Below are 22,475 nucleotides of genomic sequence, written 5' to 3' on the forward strand. Positions count from 1 at the left end.
CTTGATGTCCTGGAACTCACTCTGTAGACCAGGCTGTCCTTAGACTCAAAGATCTGCCTGCTTCTGTCTCCCAAGGTTCCCATGTTTTCTGAAATGCACTTTCCCAACAGTGCTATAATCTTGCCAGATCCAGACCTTTACCCAGCTTTCTTTTTTTGGGGGGACATCGGTTTTTCCTATAGCCTAGGCGGACTTTGAACTCAACTGTTTAGCCCAAGTACTTCCAATCCTCCTGTCTCAAAAGTCTCCTGAGTAGCTTAGGATTACAGGCTGAAATACACATTTAGAGCTCTATCTTAGCAAAAGTAAATTCAACTTTACGACTAGCAACCATCTTAGTGAGCCTCAAGACATTCTACAGCATGGTGAATTCTGAGACTCACATCTTCATATTTCATTCCACTCAACACTGGCAATGTCAGAATCAAGTCAGGCCAGGGACAGAGTAGGGATTCTAAAGGAAGTGACAGAAAAAGGCCTTTCCCACAAGAGACCCACAGGGAACTAGGATTAAGATAGTGTGCAGAGGGGGTCGGGGATTTAGCTCAGTGCTAGAGTGCTTGCCTAGCAAGCACAAGGCCCTGGGTTCGATCCCCAGCTCCAAAAAAAAAAGAAAAGAAAAAAAAAAAAAAAAAAAAAAAAAGATAGTGTGCAGACAGGTGAAAGCCTAGAGAGAGGAACAGAGGCCAAGAAGCCCAAGATAGAAAGCCCTGACCTCGCCAGCTACATCTACATTCAGACCAATAGAGCTAAGTTCAGGCAGAGAAAACAGCCCAGCAACCATTCTCCCTCACCTACACAACTACAGATTCATAACACACCAAACACAGTTCACACTGTTCTTCTTTTCCCTTGATGAAGCCCCAGTTTGCAAATCAAACTGGGTAGTGTGCACTGCACTTCTTTTGCTTACCTGGCATTGGTACCTCATAGGGCAGGGTACCCACTTGCCTCACCCTTGCTGAGGACCTAGGTGTGGCCCCCTAACGAACATGAATTAAAAATAGGCTGCACCATGAATGCAGTACTGGGTGGTGCTTTCTGAACATACTTCCCAAACCTTTTAGGTGCTTCACTTTGTGTGGGTGAAGTTTCTAGCCTGAGGGACAATAATCCTCTGGCTCTTGTTGGGTCCGGAATTTTGTGGTGGCCATACTGTTTGGCCATGATGCTGATGTTCTCATTAAGTGTGGTGTTAAGAGATAGACAGGGTTTTTCTTAGATTCCAGGACAAGAGCAAAAGAGAGCTGGGTCCATGCTACTCACTCTGGAAGCCCCACAGCTCTGAGTCCTCTGGTTCTTTCATAAACAAATCATACCCTCTGTTCAGAGCTAGACACTATGCATTTAATTGTATTCAGTCTAAAAAAAAAAAAAAAAAAAAAAAAAAAAAAGCACTTCCTTTTTCCCCTGTAAGTAAAAAAGCTGAGTGTGTGGAAGACCTTCCTGCCCGATTGGAACAGCAGCAGCATGAGTGCTGGGGGAGACAGGCTAAGGTTCTTCATCCTTTTCTTGGATGCTGTGGCCTTGGGCCAAGGACAGAGCATGGAAGGCTGCCTCCACCACACCAAACTTCCTGGCTGGATATCTGTCACTTCAGAAGCTCCAGTCCTTTATGTCCTTTCAGTGGATGGCCACCTGGGCTGTGGGCCCCTTCAAGTAGACATGGTGCCACTTTTCTCACCCTTGACCTTGAGGAACTCGGCCATGCTAGAGAAATACTTCTGATTGGCCTCTGCCACCTTCTTCTCGGCTGCTTGTGGGTTCACAATCTCCAGACCCTGGGTTGGAAAGGAAGAGGGTGACAGGTAAAGTAGGGAAGCTCAAACCTCCCTCTAGAATGAAAACCAGACATGCAGAGTCTCCCAGACACTCTTGTGGACAAGGAACCATTTATAGTCAGTAAAGACTCCCTCAATTTGGGAGAGTTTTGACCCAGTGGATGTAGGGGTAGGTCCTGGATATCAGAACTGTTAACCTTGTGTGATGCTAAAATCACCACTCCTGCCTGGTTCTAGATAAGGAAACTGAATCCCAGAGGGACGTAGCCAGCCAGTTTCCTGCAAATCCCATACCATCACAGTGGTGACAATGCCAGCACTATCTTGATTGTTTCTGGGCTTTCCCTGGCCCCATCACCTTTCACTCCTGCTTTTCCCTGACACCCATGCCTTCAAATACATTGTGTATTAGACTCAATCATATGTACTCTCCAACCCACAACACCCCTCTCCCCACAAAGCAAAGCTTGTCTCTTTGTAGGCAGCTGCTCAGTAGGCAGTTCTGGCAAGCTGGGAGCTCTTTAGTTCCTTGTGACATTATGGGACACACTTGCCTATCTCTCTGGTAAGTAACCTGAGGCCATTCTGCTTCACACTGCTCAGTGCTACTAGTATGATACTCAAGCCCACCCTGATGACCTTGACTACAGGGCTATCTTAAAGCAAAGACTGGGAAGCTCAGAGAGTATCTGGATCACACAGGCAGAGTCCTAGGCCTGGTTCCAAAGTTGGTCTGAGCTTGTCACAACTGTCACGGTCAACTGTTGGGCACTTACTGTGCGGCTATGGATGCCTAAGCTCATGTGCTAGCTCAACAGGCCTCCACAGCAGCCTTATCACATGCCTGGTAGAAAAGGGTACGGTACCTGGAGTGGAGTGAAGGCCACACTAGAGGCAGTCCCCGAGGAGCGGTCACGAATTGTTGACTTCCCACCATACACCACACTCTGTTTCTGTAAGGTCCGCTGTAAGGGAAAGAAGAGGCTGTGATTCAAGCTTACTGACCTCCATGTCCCATTTGCCTCCCATTCTCATGGGCCCAGATCATACCTGTAGTGTCTTGGAGATCCTAGCCTTGGTGGCCTCATTCACCTGTGTCTGCCGCACACGCCCACTGCCTGACTTGCCCAAGTGGCCCAGGCTAAAGCCCAGGTCTTCTTGATAGGCATCCTCCTCAATCTGGTGAGATAGGAGTAACCTGCTGTTAAGAAGCTAGGTATATTCAGCCGTACCCTGGGGCAGTCCACTGAGAACCCACAGATTCTCCAATCAGCCAGTCTCATGGGCATCACCTCATTAGCCAGGCTGCACTAAATAATCTTTTAAGAGCCTACCCTAACTCTGCTTGGGTATAGCTAGGAACCCTGGGAAGAACTAGTTCCTGACCTGAGTAGAGTAGTCATTTTTTTCTCTACATTCAGATTAGGTTGCCAAGAATTGGGATGAGCTGCACTACTAAGGTAGCACCTACATTTATTCTTTCAGGACCACCTAGATGATAGATATAGATGCAGCCTGGGAAGCTGCAAAGATCACCATGGAGGTGGTTTGAGAGGAGAGGCCAGTCAGGATGGAGGAGGCTAGGGTAGCCCTAGATCTGCTGTTGGATTACAGGGTAGAGAGGAGGGATAGCAGCAGGATGTGCAAAGAGAAGATCCTACAAGGTCCTATTGGTGCTATGGATGGAACCTGACCTCTCCAAAGCTCATGCGGTTGGCCTGCTTCCGGATCTCAGTCAGTCCTAGCCGTTCTTTCATCTTGCGGTACCTAGGGTAAGGTGGGTATCAACAGGATATAGGCAGTTGGCTGGGAAGAAGTTTCCCTTTCCCAACTCCAAACATCAAACTCCTTACCTTCGGCCCCCTCGCTTCTTCCGCTGCCCATCAAGGGGTGCAGGCAGGGGCTTCACCTGCTTCACAGGTGGTGGCTCCTGCCACTTGTCAAACTTGCGCTCAATCTCGTCCTTTAGTTCATAGCCCACCTAGCAGGGAGTTGAGAAGCTGTGGCCAGCAATGTAGACTGTCCCCTCAGCTGCACATCTACGTATCATCAACCCATTTACTGTATATCTGACCACCTGATGGTGTACCCTCCCAAAGACATGTTCTCCCTTTCTCCAGGAATGGTATCCTGTGGGTTCCAGTGTCTACTGCTCTTGAACTTGTAGCTTAGCCTTCACATCTAAGCTCTGCACCCTCTGGAAAATTTCCTCTGCCTGAGTTCTTCAAACATAAATGGGCCAGGCAGAATCCCCATATCCCTAGTCAACAGACAGAATGTCATCTCCACTGTCTTACTACCACACTACTGATCCCCTGGCCTCTTAGAGCAGGTCCCAGCTAGCTTGCTTTCCAGTACCTCCACAGCAGCCAGAGGCCTCCAGAGGTTGTACATATCTGCTCCTGGGTACAGCAAGTTCCTCTCCCTGCTGGGTTTCACCAAACTCTGGCCTCAGGTTCTTTGCACTCACTATTCCCGCTGTCTGGAACACTCTTCCAAGTAGATAGCACAAGTATCCACAGAACTGACTGTAACTTCACACAGGCCCATACTAAAATTTCCTCAAAGCTCTTCTTCACATCCTAAGTCAGTCAAAATCTAAGCTTCCTCACCCCACAATTCCCCTTATTGTCCCTGGTATTCACACAGCACTACTGAACCCACTACAGGTTCTTTTCAGGACTACTGCCTTGTTTTGGTCCCAACTAGAACATAAATGCTGTGTAACCACTGACCTCCATTCCTAGCTACCAGGGAAGCTGGGGCAGGAGGATCAAAAATCCTTCAAAGCTTTCCTGGACTAGAGATGAGACCTGTCTTGAAAAGGGTGAGGGTGAGGGTGAGCTGAGGATGCAGCTCAGTGGTAGATCAGTTGTATAGTACGTGTAGAGTCCTAGGTTCAATCCCAGTATGCCCACCACAGACATATACAAGAGCCATGGAGGCAGACCTCTGACACCTATGTAATCCCCTGCTGTATGCTGCCTTGTTTAGAAAGTGGTAAAAGGCAAAAGAGACTAAACCCCTGACTTGGGCTATAATGTAATTTCTAGTAGGGAAATGCACACAACACTATTTCTTAAGCCTACCCAGAAAAACAGAAGGTATCACTGGAATCATGCCCCTGCTAGCACAGGACAGGTCCTACTGTAGTGGGCAAAACACTGTTCCCTCAAACACAGGGCTCCACCTTGGTGTCAGGTATCCTGGTCTCTAGAATTCGTGGCTACAGTTCACATGGCAGAGGATCTTTGCAGATGTGATTAAGGACTGAGATGTGACAGTACCTTGTATTGACAGTATGAGCTCAACAAAGGGCCCAAAACGAGCAGTCAGGGGCTGAAGGTGCTGCCTTGCCTAGTAAACTCTGATACAGACAGGGGCAGGAGTGTTTCTTCCCAGGAGCCTACAAATGGGAACTGCCCGTCTAACACCTAATGTTAGTCCAGTGAAACTGTGTACGTGCACATGCGTGCACCCACAAAACACCAAAGATTTGGTATCACATGGCTTCTACACTACCTCCTTACCTTATTTCTTGAGACAGGGTCTCTTCACTGAATCTGGAGCTTACTGATTTGGTTGAGAGGCCTACAAGCTCCAAATGTCCTCCCTCTTCCATCTTCCCAACAATGGGGTTAGTTAGTGGTATGTACTATTGGGCCTGTTTGTTTTTTAACAGGAGTACTAGGAATTGAACAAGTCTTCAACGCTTGCATGCAGGAACTTAAGTTATGGAGTCACATCTCTGGCTCTGTGCTTTTTCCTTTTTCAAAGACAAGATCTTACTATGCAGCCCAGTCTAGCCTGAAATTTATTATATAACCCAGACTGCCGAAAACTAGTGACCTTTCTGCCTCTGCCTCCCAAGTACTGATGTTAAAGATATGAGCTAGCAGGTCTACCAAACTTTTATATGTAGTTACTCCATCTACAGTGAGTTGTCATAGCTGTTCTATAACTGATAGACAGAGCTGAGAATGTGATGACCTTAGTTGGGGTTGAGACACACACTGCCGTCTGCTAGTCTGGACAGCTCTCTGAAGTAGCATCTTCCTATGAAAAGACCCCAAGCACAAGGAAAAGATCTTCTCCTCACCTTCCCCTCTGTGCTCTCATGGAAACTGTCCACACGAGCTGCCAGTGTACATTTGGCAGCCACTAGGCGGGCTGCCTTCCGCCGAAGATCCTAGAGCAATGGGAAGGGGAAAGGAAACTGAACCTCTAGCAAAGGTAACAGCCACTACAATAATCACTTCTCATCTAGGGCCAGCCATACCCCAGACTCTGGGAGGTAGGCCTTATGCCTGTGCGCTTTCCTAATAACTGCCTCTTGAGGGGTATGCTCTAGCTGCCCCTGGTTTCCAGCCACCCAACCATCCTCATTGCCAAGTGGCAGACCCAGAATAGTATCCTTGCTCTTCCAACCATGTTGCCTCATCCTCCAGGAGCCTGAGGGCTATTGCCAGCCAAGCCAGATAAGGCCTAGTGGCTGGGGCTAGGGGTCAAGGTGAAGTACTCACTGGGGGCAGAGACTGCACAATGTCACTGTGGTAGATGTAGCCAGTGTGAGGCAGCACTGAGGTAGAAGAGAAGCCAGACAGTGTCTTGCGCTGGGCTCCCAACAGCATGATGTTGCAGGCAGGCATCTTAGACAGGTTGGTCAGCCCTCCAGCCACACCTGCAAAAAGAGGTGAGGTCAGAACACAGGGTTTACATCCAGGAACTCATGTATACCTTTGTGGATTAAGTAAGAATGTCCCTCATAGGCTCATACAGTCACCACAAAGTAAAACTCATTGATAGATTAGAAGGTTCAGAAGGCATGGCCTTGTTGAAACAAGTGTGTCACTGGGGGTGGGCTTTGAGGTTTCAAAAGTCCACGCCAGGTCCAATGTCTCTCTCTCTCTGCTTGTGGTTCATCTATATCTCCAGCACTATGCCTGCCTGCTGCTGTGCTCCCTGCCATGATAATAACGGCTTAAGATTCTAAAAGTGTAAGTAAGCCCCCAGCTGTGTCTTCACAGCAAGAGAACAGTGACTAAGACAACTTTGCACCTTCATTTGTTGGCTGGTTTGATATCAAGTATTTCACTCAGTAGCCAAGGCTGGCCTCAAATTCAAAGCAACCCTCCTGCCTCAGCCTTCCAAATAACAGTTACTAGTATAAGTCACTGTATCCAGCAGGACATGGGATCTTTTCTGGTGGGGAGGGGGATTTTATTTTTATTATTTTATATGTATAAGTAGGGTGTGTGCATGGAGATCAGAAACTTATGGGACTTAGCTCTCCCCTCTTGTATGTGGGTTTGGGGGAATCACCACACTCAGGTTCTCAGGTTGTCAAGCCTGGGCAGCAAATTCTTTTACCAGCTGAGTCATCTTTCTAGCTCAGGACACAGAATCTTTAAGGAAATGACTAAGGTAAAATGAGGTCATATGGATCCTGACTCTATCTGACTGGCATTCTTGTAAGAAAAGGAGATAAGGATACAGATACAAGTGGTGTGGCTACACAGCCAAGCAGAGGCCTCTGGAGAAGTCTCACAGCAACTTGGTCTCAGACTTGCCAGCTCTGAAACAGTAGCCTCAGGAGTATATGCATCTTGGCCTGTGGGACTCAAGCCTGAAGCTCAGTGAGCAAAGATGGTAAGTTTTCCCATATTCCCTTTGCAAGCATCTCTCTGCAAGGAAGGAAAGGACTCTGCTACAGGAGCTTCCAGGAGAAAGAGCATAGCACATGGCAGGGTTTGCTGCCCTATCCAGTAGGAAAGCTTGAGCTGACATCAGTACTCTGTGGCTGCTCCAGGGTCTAAAATGGGCCTATTGGCAGGAAGAAGTTGGCTTGCCATCTGTGCAACCTGATTCAGCCAGCCAGCTAAACCTAGAAGGGAGTTGCTATGCTTCTATCGTGTGTACATACCAAGCTGGCTGATCTCAGTCTTCAGGGGACAATACAATCGCGCTAAGGCCAAACCCCACTTCCCCAAGGCAACCTAACCTATCAGCAGCCTCAGCCAAAGGGACCTAGCTGGGACCTCACCCATGATCTTGGCAGCCGTGGAAGCTCCAATGATGATGGACAAGTTGGGTGCAATGAACGACATCCGGGACTCCACGTACTCATAGATGCGGTGCTTGGAGGCATTCAGCTCCAGTGCCATGTCACAGGCCTCCTCTAGTCGCTCTAGTTCCTCATCTGACAGCTGCTGCCTGCATTGTGGGGCAGGTAAGGGTTGGGAACAGACCCCAGTTTTGCTAGGTACAGTTCTAACTAGTGTTCAGTCCCACCCACCCTCTCAGCTGTGTATGCAAGTGTGTTTGTGTAGCTCTAGGACTATCTAAAATTCCATCCGCCTAGGGGTCATAATTCTCAGTCAGCACCACCTTGACCATGACCCCCATTCTGCCTCTCTCTCTTTTGTTAATTGTCCTATTGTAGGCTTGCTGCACCTTACCATATGGCATACATACCCCTGGGTGGTAGAGGCAGTAACACTAACAACCATGATGGTAGCATTGGTCAGGATCTGCTGGAGATTCTCATTGTTCTTACACTTATCCAGGCTGTTGCCCAGTTCCTGGGGTAGGAAGGGGAAAAAGAAATTCTAGGAACACTAACACAGGTCTCCCCTTGAGGAAGTTGGAAAAGCTAAGGTCCATATACTGGAGACTTCTCGTGCCTTTTACAGTTTTACAACATCCCTGCCTAAAGCATCAGTGCTGCCTACTCTGCTCTGCTGATGCAGAAGTAGAACCTAGGCAGAGCAGCCTCCAAGGAAGACATGTGCACTAAAGAGGCCTTCAAAAGTGCACTTTCTTCCACAGACAAGACTTCTTCTGCCACCATCCTGATCTCTTGGGCAGAGACAGGACCCCTGCTCTTTCACCTCCACCTGCTCCCATCACTTCTAGAGAAGCCAACACCTTCTACGTCTAATGTTCTCTGACCTTTCTAAGCTTCCCTCCCTGCCCCTTCTGACTTCATCCTTACTTGTTCCCACTCAGGGTCTTAGCTCTTATTCAGCTGTGGCCTCTGCCAGATCAAAGGACTCCTGCTCCAACTGCAGCTAGAAGTAAGGGCCAGGTCAGTGGTTATCCTCCCACAAAACCAAGGGGAGGAGGGAAGCAAGGGATGTGTATGACACATCCATTCCAGTATCTGTCTCTCACCACTGAGCCCCGTTATTTCTAGACTTGAGGCTTCCTGGTCTAGTGGCCTCAGTTCTTCCCAAGCCAGACTCCTCTCCACTCACCTTGACTGTGCGGATGTAATCCAGAGCGTTGGGCACCAAGGATTCTAGCTCAGGGAATCTCTTTGAGTATTTATCCCGGATGAACTTATGGATAATGTCTAAATGGGACATGGAGGGTAGGTGTCCACTGAGGGGGAGGCAGACTCTGCTGCTATCCCCAACACCCACTTCCACCACTTTAGTAACCAACCCCAAATCATGTGTGGGGACATGGATGCCAGCATGAAATATATATTTCCTAGCTGTCCCCAATGCTATGTGGAGGGGGAAGTTTGTTCTACAAAGGTCTACAAAATATGAACCAAAGTGACATTTTTCAACTTCCAGATCATGGCCATAAGGAAACAACCATGCCCTATCTTCCCTCCACATTTTCTGGTAAGGATATGGAGGTGAGCGATCATCCTAGAGCATGAACAGGTGCAGAGCCTGGCTGCTGAAGGGGGTCAAAGGATGATTCGACTTGCTTTCCTTATTCAGACTTTTATGGAGGAGGAGAATGCAATTTCTCTTTATGTAAGTTAGTCTGTTATAGAAGACAAACCTAATCAGGAGTATTTTTGCCCAAGAAAGACAAACAAAAGAGGGCCAGGTTCATGCCTGTTCTTCCCTTTGGGTCATAAAGAGTGAAGAGCACAGGATAAGGGTGTCTCCATGGTTCTTCCCATCACTCACTCAGCTCGTTTTCTATCTCCACAGTCAGGTTGTTGGCATCCACAATGACTCGGTACTCAGGGGCTGCCTCCACCGGTCCCATCACTACAAAAAAAGAAGGGGTGTGCATGGAGGAGGGGCAAAGCCAGGGACTGGGGCTACGGTTGGATGGAATCAGAAAGCAGGGGCTGAGAGGCTACATAAGGGGTTGAAGCATTCACTAGGGCTTGTAATCCTCCCCCAGGAACCTTATTCCTGCCCCTCATCTTTCTCCTACAGTCTACCCTCGTCTTGACCTCATCCTCTCTAAAACTAAACCTTCCTATAGCTCTCCGAAGCCCTGAGGCTAGAGAGCAAGATCTTCAGACTCGCACTCAAGGTCTCCCATACAGATGGTGGTCCATGTTCCCGACACCTGCAGCCTTGGTGCACACAGCTCAGGAGTCCCTTCAGTGAGATCCACTGACTCATCAGCTCTACAGCATTACTCTTTCTGCTTTCCTGCTTCATCCTCTCAACTATCAGGCACCCAAGGCTATTTCACTCCTCCTGGCCTTCAGGTGTACGGTTCCATCTCTCTGGAACATTCCTTCCTTAAGTCTGTTTCTAGAAACCACTTCATGCATAGGCAATTATATTGGGATTGAGTAATGTGGCCTCAAATGTCCCTTTAGGTCATTAAAACTCATAGGACAGTAAAGACACACACACACACACACACACACACACACACACACACACACACACACTTTTAGAAGGCTGACTATCTCTACATCTACATGAATTGGGCCACCTCTGCTAGAAATGCTTTGTGTCCACTAGATAAGACACCTGACACGGGCAGGCCTGATTAATCAGACCTGCCATCAGGAAATTCACTTTCTGTGACTTACTTTGGCTTTATGGAACAAGAAGCTTCTCAGCTTCCTACTTGGAATGCCTGTAGAAGCTATTATCTTTCTGAGACTCCCAGCACTCAATGACTTGGGACAGCCCTTGCTCCTTCCCCAGGGTTAGCACAAGTACTCAAACTCCAATATGGGGTACTTTTTCCCTGACCCAAGGGTCAGTCAGTTCCTTCTGTAGGGACTATAGAGTGGGCATGGTTGCTTGTGCCTCACACTCAAGAAGCTAAAAAAGGATGGTTTCTGAGAGTTCAAGGCCATTATAGGCTATCTAGTAACTTCCAGGCCAGTCTGAGCTAGAGTGAAATCTTCTCTCTATACTTAAAAATATATTTACATACATATGAACATGTGTACATATACATGGTCTGTGGATGCAGGAAAAGCCCTATAGTTCAGGGAACCCAGAGGTAAGTCTCTCACACTAGAAAACACATAGGGCTTAAGCAACAGTTTTATAGTATACATTTATTTTCTTTCTTCCTTTTTTAACCATAGGTGTTATCTCACTTTCTTCTAAAAAAATGTGTTTTGCCTGGTATGCATAATGTATATATAATGCCCATGGAGACCAGAAGGTGTCAGATCTCCAAGAGCTGGAGTTACAGATAATTGTGACCCATGTTGATGCTAAGAACCAAACCAAGACCTCTGGAAGGGCAGCAAATATTCTTAACCATCTCTCCGACTCCATGAGTGTAAACATTTCTGAGACAGGATTTTACCCAGGCTGACTCTGACCTCATTAAGTAGCCCAGGACTTCAACTCATTCGTGCACCTGCTGTCTCAGCCTCCCATGTGGTGAGACATAAACACACATCTTGCCTGGATACAATGCAGTATGTTTTCAGAGGGTTAGTAACTGGATTTAAAAAAAAAAAAAAAAGAGTGAGTGCTCTGGGGAAAGCTAGAGACATTGGTGTTAAAAAACCATGAGGAGCAAAAGAGTCATGGGATCAGGAGAATGGACAGAGGAAAGTGAGGGTGAGGAGGTACCTTCTGAAGCTTTGGCTTGCTTGCTGATATACTCCTCAATCTTCATCATGATCTCAGCAAACTGATTTGGAAGGAAAGCACAGTCAGAAACTAGGCCTCTCAAAAAGAAGAGCTGCTGTTCCTGCCACTCCTCCTCCTAGGAACACTGACTTAAAGGGTGCCACCTCACCATCTTGCTATCCCATAGCTTGGCAATGCTCTTGACTGAATCTCCAGAAAGATCCAGTTGTGTCTCCTCTTGTACATCCTCAATTGCTGGCTCCTCCTCTTCTTCTCCATAGCTTCCTCCTTCTTCTTCTTCTGCTGCCTCCTCAAGGTCAGCCAAGAGCTCATCTGCCAGCGACATCCCAAGACCTATAGGAAAGTGAAAATGGGGTTCCCTAATATTGCACCTTGATTCTGTTCCATCAAATCACCACAGGAAGCACCTTCTCCTGGAGCCCTGACGTTTCTTCTTCATCAGTTCCTGTAGCCACATGCTTAGTTCATAGAGGTTGTCTCCTGTTCCTACCCACACGGAACACAGTACATACCTCCACGTACCACCTGACCTGACAACTTTTCTCCACACCTCTGGGTCTTTGAGCAACCATTTCCCTTTGCCTGACCCGGGTCTTTCCCTCACCCTGCCTTCAGTTCTCTCATTCCACCTATCTGGCCCACAAGCCCCATTCCAGCCTAAAGTAAGTTATGTTGTGATCCACACACATCCTGAATAGTAGTTCTAAGGTGCTTCATACGTTTATTATTACTTAGACTATGATTTAAGTCGGCCACTACACTTTCTCCTCCAGACCCAGTAGTTTGGCTTCCCGCCCTCCCTTCTTTTCCATCCTACTTACCGCTTCAATCCTCTCACGATCGTTTCTAAGAAATCCGCTTCCCCAGAGCTTCGGCGCTCTTTGATGACGCTTTACTTGCCGCCGATAAATTTGTAACTTGATTGGCCACTCCACGACATTTCCGGCAATGTTTGAACAACAACTTTATTAGCAGCCGCCTCGCGGGATGGCGACAGGGAGAGCTGGGATGTAAGTAGGGTTCAGGGAACTCATACGCCGCCGTGAGTCTGTTAAGCGGAGAACCGCTTTGGCTCGTCGACACTGCGAGAAGACAGGAACAAAGAAGTTGACAACATAGACGATCGGTGGAGGCGCTAGAGAATAAGTCAAAGGCTTCAAACCTCAATTTGGAGTCGGGTGAAAACGAAGGTGGTGGGTAGGAAACTAATTCCCAGGTTTCCTGTGTCGCAAGGCCTGATGGGACAGGTAGTTTTGCGCACGGCTCCTCCCTTCTGAGACTTCAGTAGTCTCCTGACCAGAGAAATGGAGTTGGAACAGAGAGAAGGGTGAGTAGCTGAGCTTTGTGTAAACGGGAACTCCAAAAAAAGCAACGATCAACGACGTTGGGGATTAAAGTTCGTGCACTTGCTTCCTTTTAGAATCTCTATGGGGGTACCGGAAGCAGTACTGGAGCATCCTAGGGGAGATTAGGAATTTGGTGTTCTTATGGATCTGAGAACAAGGAGATGGGAGTGTGGGCTCCGAGTTCTGAGGGATGAGACTAGAGTCTGATTCCTGGGTGTTAGGGAGAAGAACTAGGGCCTGGATCCCTGGCAGTGACGGAGTAGGGATAGGGTCTGAGCCCCTTGGTATGAGGGAGGACTAGAGTCTGGGCTGCTGGGTGTGAGCTCCAGGCTGTAAGAGGGGAAGGCTGGGGCCCGGATCTGAGCGTCTGGGGAGGGACTGAAGAGCCAGAATGTAAGTTCCTGAAACCTCTTGGCCCTACAGGACCATGGCAGCCGTGGGCTTTGAAGAGTTCTCAGCGCCACCAGGCTCAGAGCTGGCTCTGCCTCCCTTGTTTGGTGGCCACATCCTAGAAAGTGAGCTAGAGACAGAAGTGGAATTTGTGTCCGGTGGTCTGGGCGATTCAGGACTCCGGGAGCGGGATGAAGAGGAAGAGGCAGCCCGGGGTCGCAGGCGTCGCCAACGGGAATTAAACCGTAGAAAGTACCAGGCACTAGGTCGGCGCTGCCGGGAGATCGAGCAGGTAGGTAAGTGTGGATTCCCATTTGGGGGTCCTCTGGCCTGAACTACGGCCTCCTTCTCCTCCTCTTTCTCCTCCTTCTCCTCCTCATGTCCTTCTTTTTCCGTTTCCTCTTAGACTTGAACAAATGAACATATCCATGTGGGTCTATTTCTGTGCCAGGCACCTTAAGTGTTCTCTTCCGGGAAAAGGCTTAGAGTTTAAGGATCCAGAAAGACACAATGTCAAGAGTATGAGACTGTTGGTTATGTTGCATCCATAGGCAGGAAGCAAAGAGAGATGAATAGTGGTGCTCAGCTTGACTTTTCCCTTTTATTCAGTTCCAGAATCCAACCCATGATATGGTGATGCCCACATTTAGAGTGGATCTTCCTACCTCAGTTAAACCAACCTGGAAAGCCCAGAGACATGCATAGGGTCTTGTGTCTTAGATGACGTTTAGATCTTGTCAGGATGAAAGATCGGTAATAACCATCATGGCACCAGACACGTGCTCTGCCCTTGGGTATGTCACAGGTGACTCTCAGATAGTTTACTCACCATAGTCTTTCACCGAAGGCACCGCAGGCTCACCTACTCTGCCTCTTGAACCTCACTTCAAGATTAACTCACCACACGAGTCTTAAGTTCACCTCCTTAGTAAGAAGGAGGAAGGAGTGTTGGGCAGAATGTACACCTTAGTAAGGCAGAAACACCGGGCAGGAAGTTTGGAATTTGCCCTTTGGATGACTAGGAGCTGGCAAGGGGTTTGAAACTAGTATATACATGCGTGGTGGGGCGGGGGGATGATAGGACACACTGCACCTGCAGGGGGACAGAGGCAGATCTGCAAATGATTGTACCCAGTGTACTCTGGCTGCTGTGACAAAGTGTCACAAACTGGTAGGTGAACAAGATATTCTCTCCCTGACAGTTTTACAGACATGGTTAAGGTGTCAGCAGGGCTTATGAGGGAGAAGTGGTTCAGGCTTTTTTCCCAGCTTCTGCAGTTGCTGGAAGTCTTTGGTGTGCAGAAGTGCCATTCTATTTCGTGTCTTCATCTCACAGCTTCTGTGTAAAGTATCAGTGTCTCAGTTTCTCCTTTTCATGAGGACAAAGGTCAGATTGGGCTCTGCACCAGTGACCTTGGTTGAACCATGCCTGCTGCTGGGACAACTCTGTTATCAAAATACTCACTTTCTGAAGGCTGGGTTAGGAATCTTTATGGGGTTGGGGTGACATCCTATAACAAAGTGTGTACAAGTCCTGGAAAGGGAGAAGTTGGGGATGAAGAGATTGGGAAGGAATTCTAAACACTCTTTAACAAGTGGGTACAAAGTGGGAATGGGTTCAGCAGAGTTCAGAAAGGGGCACTGGATCTTTTAGAGCTGGAGTTACAGGTGTTTATAAGCTACCTAGTGTGGATGCTGAGATGTGAAATCTGGTCTTCTGAGAGAACAGAAAGCTCTCTCCTCCTCTCCATACATTATATGTGTTTATTTATGTGTACATATATGTGTTTATATGTGTGTATATACTTACAGTATATGTGTATGTGTATACACACATACATACATACATACATACATACATACATACATACATACATACACACACACACATTTTATGCTTATGAGAATTTGTCTGCATGCTTGGTACCTACAGAGACTGGACCAGGGCGTTAGATACCCTGGAATTATAGTTACAATGGTTGTTAGCCACTATGTGGGTATTGTGAATTGAATCCGGGTCTTCTGGAAGAACAGTCTTTTATAGATGAGCCATCTCTCCAGCACCCCCTTCCCCAAAATAAGCATTCCTAACTGCTGAACTGTTGCTCCATCCCCTAAGCCTCCATTCTTAAACCACCCCACTAAGGTCAGATTCCATGTGCAGAAACCCAAAGTTCAGTTGAGTAACTTGCAAGAATCCACAGATGAATGGCAGATGGTGGGTAGATGGTCAGGAGACCAAATAAAGAAGGTTGTGAGTGTTAAGTAAAAATAATGGGGAGACAGAGCTCTGGGAGTTCCAGGACAACCATAGCTACATAATGAGATGTTGGGTATAAATAAGTAAACAAACAGAGTGAACGGGTGGCCAGGGTTCTAGTGTGATAATTCAGGAAGTATCACAGTTAGGTGGGAGGCCTAAGATGACTTCCTGAGTTGGTGTTGACTTAAATTTGAGTGTGGAGGGAATGTGAGCCAAAAATAGAAGAGAGACCATGTGGAAAGATCGTACTTAGGCTAAGAGTATGCTTTGGGGAGTCAGGTGGAGGCCAGCTCTTGGCACTTGGTGGAGATGAGGGGAAGGATCAACTCATGATTATTGATTGACGTTAGGTATGTTAGGTGCCACAGTAGAGAGAGAAGCTCACCAAGATGCTATGCCTTCATTTTCTGAAGGAGCAAAGGGGTACCACCTCTTGGGGAAGATTGACACCCAGCTACTTGACTCCAGTTACTTTATTCAAACATTACACAAGGTTAATTGGGGATGAGAAATGTCCCATCTACCAAACTTATCTTGCCCTTTCCTGCTCATCAGAACAGACAACCCACACAAATCTTGGTCCCTTTAGACCATGGCTGGCCATAATCAAAAGTAAGAACTCCAGGTTTGCCAGGAATGTCTTAGGATTCATGCAGCTGCACATGAATAGCACCTCACATAGCACCAAGTTCAGACCTTCCAGAGAGACATTTCTTCAAGGTTCAAACAATCTCAGCCTCTACTGATTGACCCGAACATATCAAAGGCTTTGCTGAAACATTTCACTCAAAGCCAGACATAACAGCTTTACTAGACATTTCATTTAACGCCAGACATAACAGCTTTACTGTACATATCACTACACTTGATGGACAGGAGAAAGGAATAAATTAAGTAGGGTCTTGGGCTCTAGAATGTCTCCATAGAGCCAGATACATGGAAAGCATACCATTAGAAACACTGAATAAATTAATAGGAGAGTGGAGGAAGTCCAGCTGTCCTGGGCCTCTGTATTAGTTACTTTTCTGTTGCTGCCATAAAATACCAAGGCCAAGACAAGAGTTTCGGCTTAAGAAAGAGTTTGTTTTGGCTTAGGGTTCTAGAGCATTCAAGTCCATAATGGTGGAGTAGAGGCATTAGGAAGCCAAAAACTCACATCGTGAACAGCACTGGGAACAGGGTGAGGCTTTTGAAACCTCTGAGCCTGCCCTATAATGTACTTCCTCTAGTACAGCCATACCTCCTTGACCTCCCCAGAACAACTGGGAACTAAGTATTCCAATGCCAGAGCCATCCAAACCATTACCATTTCTTCCTGCAGGTGAATGAGCGAGTCTTAAACAGGCTCCATCAGGTGCAAAGGATAACTCGGAGACTCCAGCAGGAGCGCAGGTACTGTTCTGCATACCCTGTGGGCCCAGCCCTTCTGCTCCCACAGGTTTTCACCACCTTTCACCCTTTGTGCTATTATCTCCCATCTTCCTAGTCTTCATAAGGCACAGGGACAAAACTGAGAAGGGCCCAGAGTGAGAGAAGTGGAGGAGTGGAATTGGGTCTCAGAATGAAGAACTGGCCCTGGGACTGGGGTAAGGGTTAGGACAGAGTGTTTGCCCACTGTAAGTAGAAGAGGACAGCTGGAAAGAAGCAGCACAGACCTTACTTGCTATGTCTCAGAGCTGCATACTTCAACACTAAGAATCAAGAGGCTGAGATGGAGGGTTGAACTAAGGTTCACTGTGACAAGCTCAGGTCAGTATATCCTACAGACCACTGGTACCACCATGACCGGGAGGGGTGTGAGCTCTGCAGCCCGATGCCCACTTGCTGTGTCCCACTGACCCAGGAACACACTTATGATTCAGAGTACGTAAGGCCAAGTCCACCCAGCTCTAGACAAGGAGGCCAGAAGAAGGCATTGGACCCCCAGGGTTGCAGAAGGTTGTAAGGTGCCATAGCTTGGCACATTTGAGCCTGTGGGCCCTGCCTTAGAACACTTTCCTAGTGTCTTGGTCCTCCTAGGCTGTTCCCTCTCAGGCATCTCGGCTGATCATTCTTCACTCTCCCAGATCCTCATCCAGGATTCATTGTCAGGTATGGAAGCTGCTACCTATAGAGAGCTAACTCTGCTTATATTTGGTAAATTAAAATTGAAATTTAAAGACTGGAGAGGTGGATTGGTGGAGAAGAGTACTTACTGTTCTTTAAGAGGACCCAGGGTCAGTTTCCACCACCCACATGGTGGCTCACAACTGTCTGTATCTCCAGTCTAGTAGATCCAACCTCCCTTTTCTGGCCTCTGTGGGTATCAGGCAGGTGCATGGTGTATATATTTACATACAAATATCTATACACATAAAAATAAATCAAGTTTGAATTTTAAAAAAGGAGAGCTGAGGATATAGTTCAAAGGTAATAACATGCTTGCCTAGGTTCCTCCAGTGAGGATCTGAAGTGGGTCATTAGTAGATCACCTGCCTAGAGTCCCCCGGGAAGAACTGGGAATGAGGCCCAGCAGTAGAGCATTTGCCTAGCATCTGCAAGGCCCCGAGTTCAATCTCCCTATCCTTTTAAACTTTTTGTTTTATTTGTATGAGTGCCTGTGTGCTTGTGCACCACACTAGTGAGGTAGACAAGGGGGCCAGAAGAAGACATTGGATCCCCAGGGTTATAGAAGGTTGTAAGGTGCCTTTTGGGTGCCAGGACACAAACCTGGAAGGGCATCCAATGCTCTTAACAGCTGTGCCATCACTCTCGCCCCTGGGTTAAATCTTAGTACTGTAAAAGGAAACAGTATGGTACTAGAGAGGACGGTCAGTGGTTAAGAGCACTTGCTGCTCTTCCAGAGGACCTGAGTTTAGTTCCCAGCACCCTTATCAGGCAGTTCACAACCTCCTGGTAATCCTCACTCCAGAGAATCTGCCATCTTCTTCTGGCCTTCTGAGTCACAGGTCTACATGACATACACATATTTGTATAAATAAAAAAATCTCCTAAAAAATTCCATTTCTTGAGTTGTGCTGATGACATTGCATGTGCTTAGAAGCCACTGGGTGTATGTGTGGGTGGCGGTGGTGACTAATTTAAAATAATTGCCATTTAACAGTTATTTTAATAATTGAATTAAAAGTCACCTTCTCTGTGTTGCCAAAGGTGGCCATGCCTGCTCTGTTTGATAGCATGGGTCTCATACACAGTTCTATGGCATTGGGAAGAGAGGGTTAAATATGGGTGTGTATATCACGGTGCACATGTAAAGGTTAGAGGACAGGTTTTTTTTTTTTTTTTTTTTTAATTTAATGCGAATCTCTAGAGCTTCCATTCCTACTTTTTTTTTTTTTTTAAGATTTAATTATTTTTATTTCTATGCGTTCACTTCAGATACACACTAGAAGAGTGCTTCGGACCCCATTACAGATGAGTGTGAGCCACCCTGTGGTTGCTGGGAATTGAACTCAGAACCTCTGGAAGAGCAGTCTAAACCCTGAGGGCAGCCCCAGAGGGCAGCTTTTGAGAGTCTGTTCTCCCCTCCCTCCTTAAAGATCAAATGTAGATTGTCCGGCTTACATGACAACCACTTTTACCCCCTGAGCCATTTTGCCAGCCTGTTTGTTTGTTTGTTTGTTTGTTTATAATTTCATGTATCCCCAGGCTGTCCCTGAACTTGAGATCTTTCTCCTTCTCCAGACTGCTGGGAATTTTGGCATGTCCAGTTTTACGTGATACTGGGGATTGAACCAAGGTTCCCTGTATGCTAGTCAAATTCTCCACTACTGAGGCACATCCCTAGGTTTTTCTCGTTGTGAAGGCTTATGTGGCCATGCCCACATGTGTATGTGAATACAGATGCCAGAAGAGGACATCAGATCAGTGGAGCTGGAGTATGAGAGTGCTGGGAACTGAACTCAGGTCTTCAGGAAGAGCAACATGTACCCATTCCTCCAGCTCTTGTTTTTTTCCTTTTTTGTTTTTTTGTTTTTCAAGACAAGGTTTCTCTGTGTGGCCCTGGCTGTCCTGGAACTCGATCTATAACCAACTTGGCCTCAAACTCAGAGATCCACCCATCTCTACCTCCAAAGTGCTGAGATTGAAGGCATGTGCCACCATGCCTAGCTGTTTGTTTTTAATTGGTTTACTTTTAAGAAATTATTTGTTTTTGTGTGATTGTTTCTGTGTACAATGGTGCCTGTGGAGAGCCTTGAAGCTAGAGTTAGGGGAGTTTGTGAATCACCTAGTGTGGGTACTGGGATCCTCATGATGGAGCAGCAAGTGCTCTTAACAGCTGAGCCATCTCTCAAGCCTTTTTTTTTTTTTTTTTGGCTTGAGAGCCTGAGAGAATGGCTCCCCCTGTGTATTTCAGGCTGGCCTCAGTTTGACAGTCCCCTTTTGTTTCCTCCTGAATGCTGGGATTATAGGGATGCTCACTCCCTCTGGCCACCCAAGATTTCCTTTACAGTAGGATCAGGATAGGGATGATTGGCCTTCATAGATAAAACCTGAAGTTGAGAAATTAACCACCCAAGCTGAATGAGCTCTGACAATTCAGTAAGACTGGTGATGCCTTTGAGCTCTCACAGCTGCAGTCTCATGGGGCCTCTGGACCATGTGTCACACCCTGCCACCAGGGGTCTTATTACCAGCTCAAATTCCCAGCCTCACCCAGACAGACAAGCCAGGGGGGTGGGAGGGCTTTAATTCCAGCATTCAAGGCAGTTCTACCACCACCATATTGCATCTTACCAGGATGATGGCAGCCAAGGCACTGTTCAAGGCTATCCTGGTCTATAGAGAAAGGTCCAAGACAGCCAGGAATACATAGAGAAACCCTGACTTGAAAAGCCTACAAAAGCGTAAGTGTGGGTATGCAGACCCACACTAACACACACACACACACCAGCCTGTCCCTCTGATCACATCCTCTTGGTACCCTTACTGGCACAGTAAAAGCAAGCACCTTCATGACAGCATCGAGGCCTGACTTGGGTGGCCTTGCCTCCTTTATGTGGAACTCAGCATCCCTTAGAGCACTCAGGGCCGTGACAGGGGTTTCTGCTGTCAGAAGTTTTCTCCTGCCACGCCCTCCTCTGCGCAGTTACTTTTCCCACACCTCACATTCCCCAACCCAGGGAGGGCCTCCTGAAGCCCAAGCTGGCCTCAAACTAACCTTCAATTTGTGATCCTCCTACCTGACTATAGTTCTTGCTGGGATTATAGGTGTCAGCTACCACACAGTTTTATTTCATGCTGAGTATTGCAGTGTCTCAAAAACAAAATCCTTTAATCCAGCACTTGGGAAGCAGAGACAGGTGTATCCCTGAGTTCAAGGCTGGTCAGGGGTATACAGTAAGACTCTGCCACAAAGCAAACAAAAAAGTTTGGAGCTGGGCATGGAGGTATACACCTTTAATCCCAGCATTTAGGAAGTAGAGGCACAACTCTTATCTGTGTTTGAGGCCAATCTGGTCTAAAAATTGAGTTCCAGACACCACGGCTATTACACTAAGAAACCCTGTCTTAAAGAGGAGGAAGTAGTAATAGTAGTCGTCGTCGTCATCGAATTTGTCGAATTTGTTTGGGACTCTAGCTCAGTGGTACAGCACTTGTGAAGCATGTTCAAGATTCAGTCTTCATTACCAACATTAGAATTTGAATGTTTGCCAGATGTTTGTGTACTGTAGAGAATGGTCTATGGAATGCACCTTCACAGCACCTAGCCCAGTAAAGGATGTCACCTATCATTTACTGTATAGAAGATTTGGGGTCAGACTGGTTCCCAGGCTGGGATCTCAGGCTAAAGGTCCAAACCTTTCTAGTTCAAGTCAACTTTGGATAGAAGAGACCTGGACTTTATTATCTTTTACTTCACTCCCTCAGAAGATGCCCCAGTGCCTGTATCTCTGTCCACACAGATTCCTCATGCGAGTGCTGGACTCATACGGGGATGACTACCGGGATAGCCAGTTCACCATTGTGTTGGAGGTGAGCTCTGGTCTCCAAGCAGGTTGGGAGAATGGGGGAATCCAGGAGTCTTTAACCACCACCATATTGCATCTTACCAGGATGATGGCAGCCAAGGCACTGATGTCCCTACCCCAGGCAATGTTGAGAATGAACCTCCAGAGAAAGAGGGACTTTCCCCACCACAAAGGACAACTGCAACCCTAGACCCCAGCAGCCCAGCCCCTGGCGAGGGGCCCAGTGGGCGGAAGAGGCGGCGGGCACCACGAGCAGCATCTTCATTGACTCCAGAACTGGCCCCAGTGCAGGTGGGAGCCGAGGGCTGGGGCCAAGGCGTGGTGAGAATTCTGGGCTGGGCTTTGGGGGGATCCGGGACTGGGGAGGGTTAAGCAGACTGACAACACTGGGTTGATAGTAGATAGGGTGGAGGAGTTGGAAAATCAGGCTAGTGCTTGAAGAAGAAAATAGGAACAGCAGATGAGGAAGTCAGCTGAGGGATGGTTGCCAGTGTTGCCTGATTGTGGAAAGTATATAACCTGGGAAAACATTGCCCACAGGCTGATGTGTATGTTTGGGGGCAGTATGTCCCCTAGGTCTCCATGTCCACTCACGTCTTGTTCCTTATCTTTTCAGATTAAGGTCGAGGAAGACTTTGGCTTTGAAGCAGATGAGGCCTTGGATTCAAGTTGGGTTTCCCGAGGGCCAGACAAATTGCTACCCTACCCTACCCTAGCTAGCCCACCCTTTGACTAACCCTGTCTCCCCAATAAACAGATTCCCCATGTACACTTGTCAGGTCACTGTCTATTGCTCCCACCTATGATCGTACGCAGGTTCCAGGGTTTGAGACCACCCTGACTACACACTGAATTCCAGGTCAGCCTAGGCTACATATATGAAACTTCCT

The 22,475-nt window shown here is 47.4% G+C and overlaps 2 protein-coding genes across 8 annotated transcripts; one reads left to right on the plus strand and one right to left on the minus strand.

The window, feature by feature from the left end:
- Positions 1 to 834: 834 nt before the first annotated feature.
- Positions 835 to 12,510, minus strand: Prpf31 (pre-mRNA processing factor 31). The gene is made up of 14 exons (NM_001106219.1): positions 12,436 to 12,510; positions 11,763 to 11,947; positions 11,594 to 11,654; positions 9,713 to 9,796; positions 9,038 to 9,135; positions 8,256 to 8,362; positions 7,825 to 7,994; positions 6,305 to 6,462; positions 5,881 to 5,970; positions 3,635 to 3,762; positions 3,476 to 3,548; positions 2,832 to 2,960; positions 2,648 to 2,746; positions 835 to 1,781 (listed from the first exon to the last, which is right to left on the minus strand). Exons 2-14 carry the CDS (start codon positions 11,937 to 11,939, stop codon positions 1,656 to 1,658), a joined length of 1,500 nt encoding a protein of 499 aa, NP_001099689.1. The 5' UTR covers positions 11,940 to 11,947; positions 12,436 to 12,510; the 3' UTR covers positions 835 to 1,655.
- A 71-nt stretch (positions 12,511 to 12,581) lies between these two features.
- Positions 12,582 to 22,354, plus strand: Tfpt (TCF3 fusion partner). 7 transcript variants are annotated; one of them, NM_138870.2, is made up of 6 exons: positions 12,582 to 12,941; positions 13,384 to 13,642; positions 16,935 to 17,005; positions 21,520 to 21,589; positions 21,670 to 21,906; positions 22,202 to 22,354. In NM_138870.2, exons 1-6 carry the CDS (start codon positions 12,919 to 12,921, stop codon positions 22,319 to 22,321), a joined length of 780 nt encoding a protein of 259 aa, NP_620225.2. In that variant the 5' UTR covers positions 12,582 to 12,918; the 3' UTR covers positions 22,322 to 22,354. The 7 variants fall into 7 exon arrangements, with proteins under 7 accessions (NP_620225.2, NP_001385582.1, NP_001385584.1 ...); NM_001398653.1 differs by having other exon boundaries at positions 21,670 to 21,876; NM_001398655.1 differs by lacking the exon at positions 16,935 to 17,005 and having other exon boundaries at positions 21,485 to 21,589; positions 21,670 to 21,876.
- Positions 22,355 to 22,475: the final 121 nt, after the last annotated feature.

The sequence above is a fragment of the Rattus norvegicus genome, chromosome 1, assembly GCF_036323735.1.
Source record: "Rattus norvegicus strain BN/NHsdMcwi chromosome 1, GRCr8, whole genome shotgun sequence".
Taxonomy (NCBI): Eukaryota; Metazoa; Chordata; class Mammalia; order Rodentia; family Muridae; genus Rattus; species Rattus norvegicus.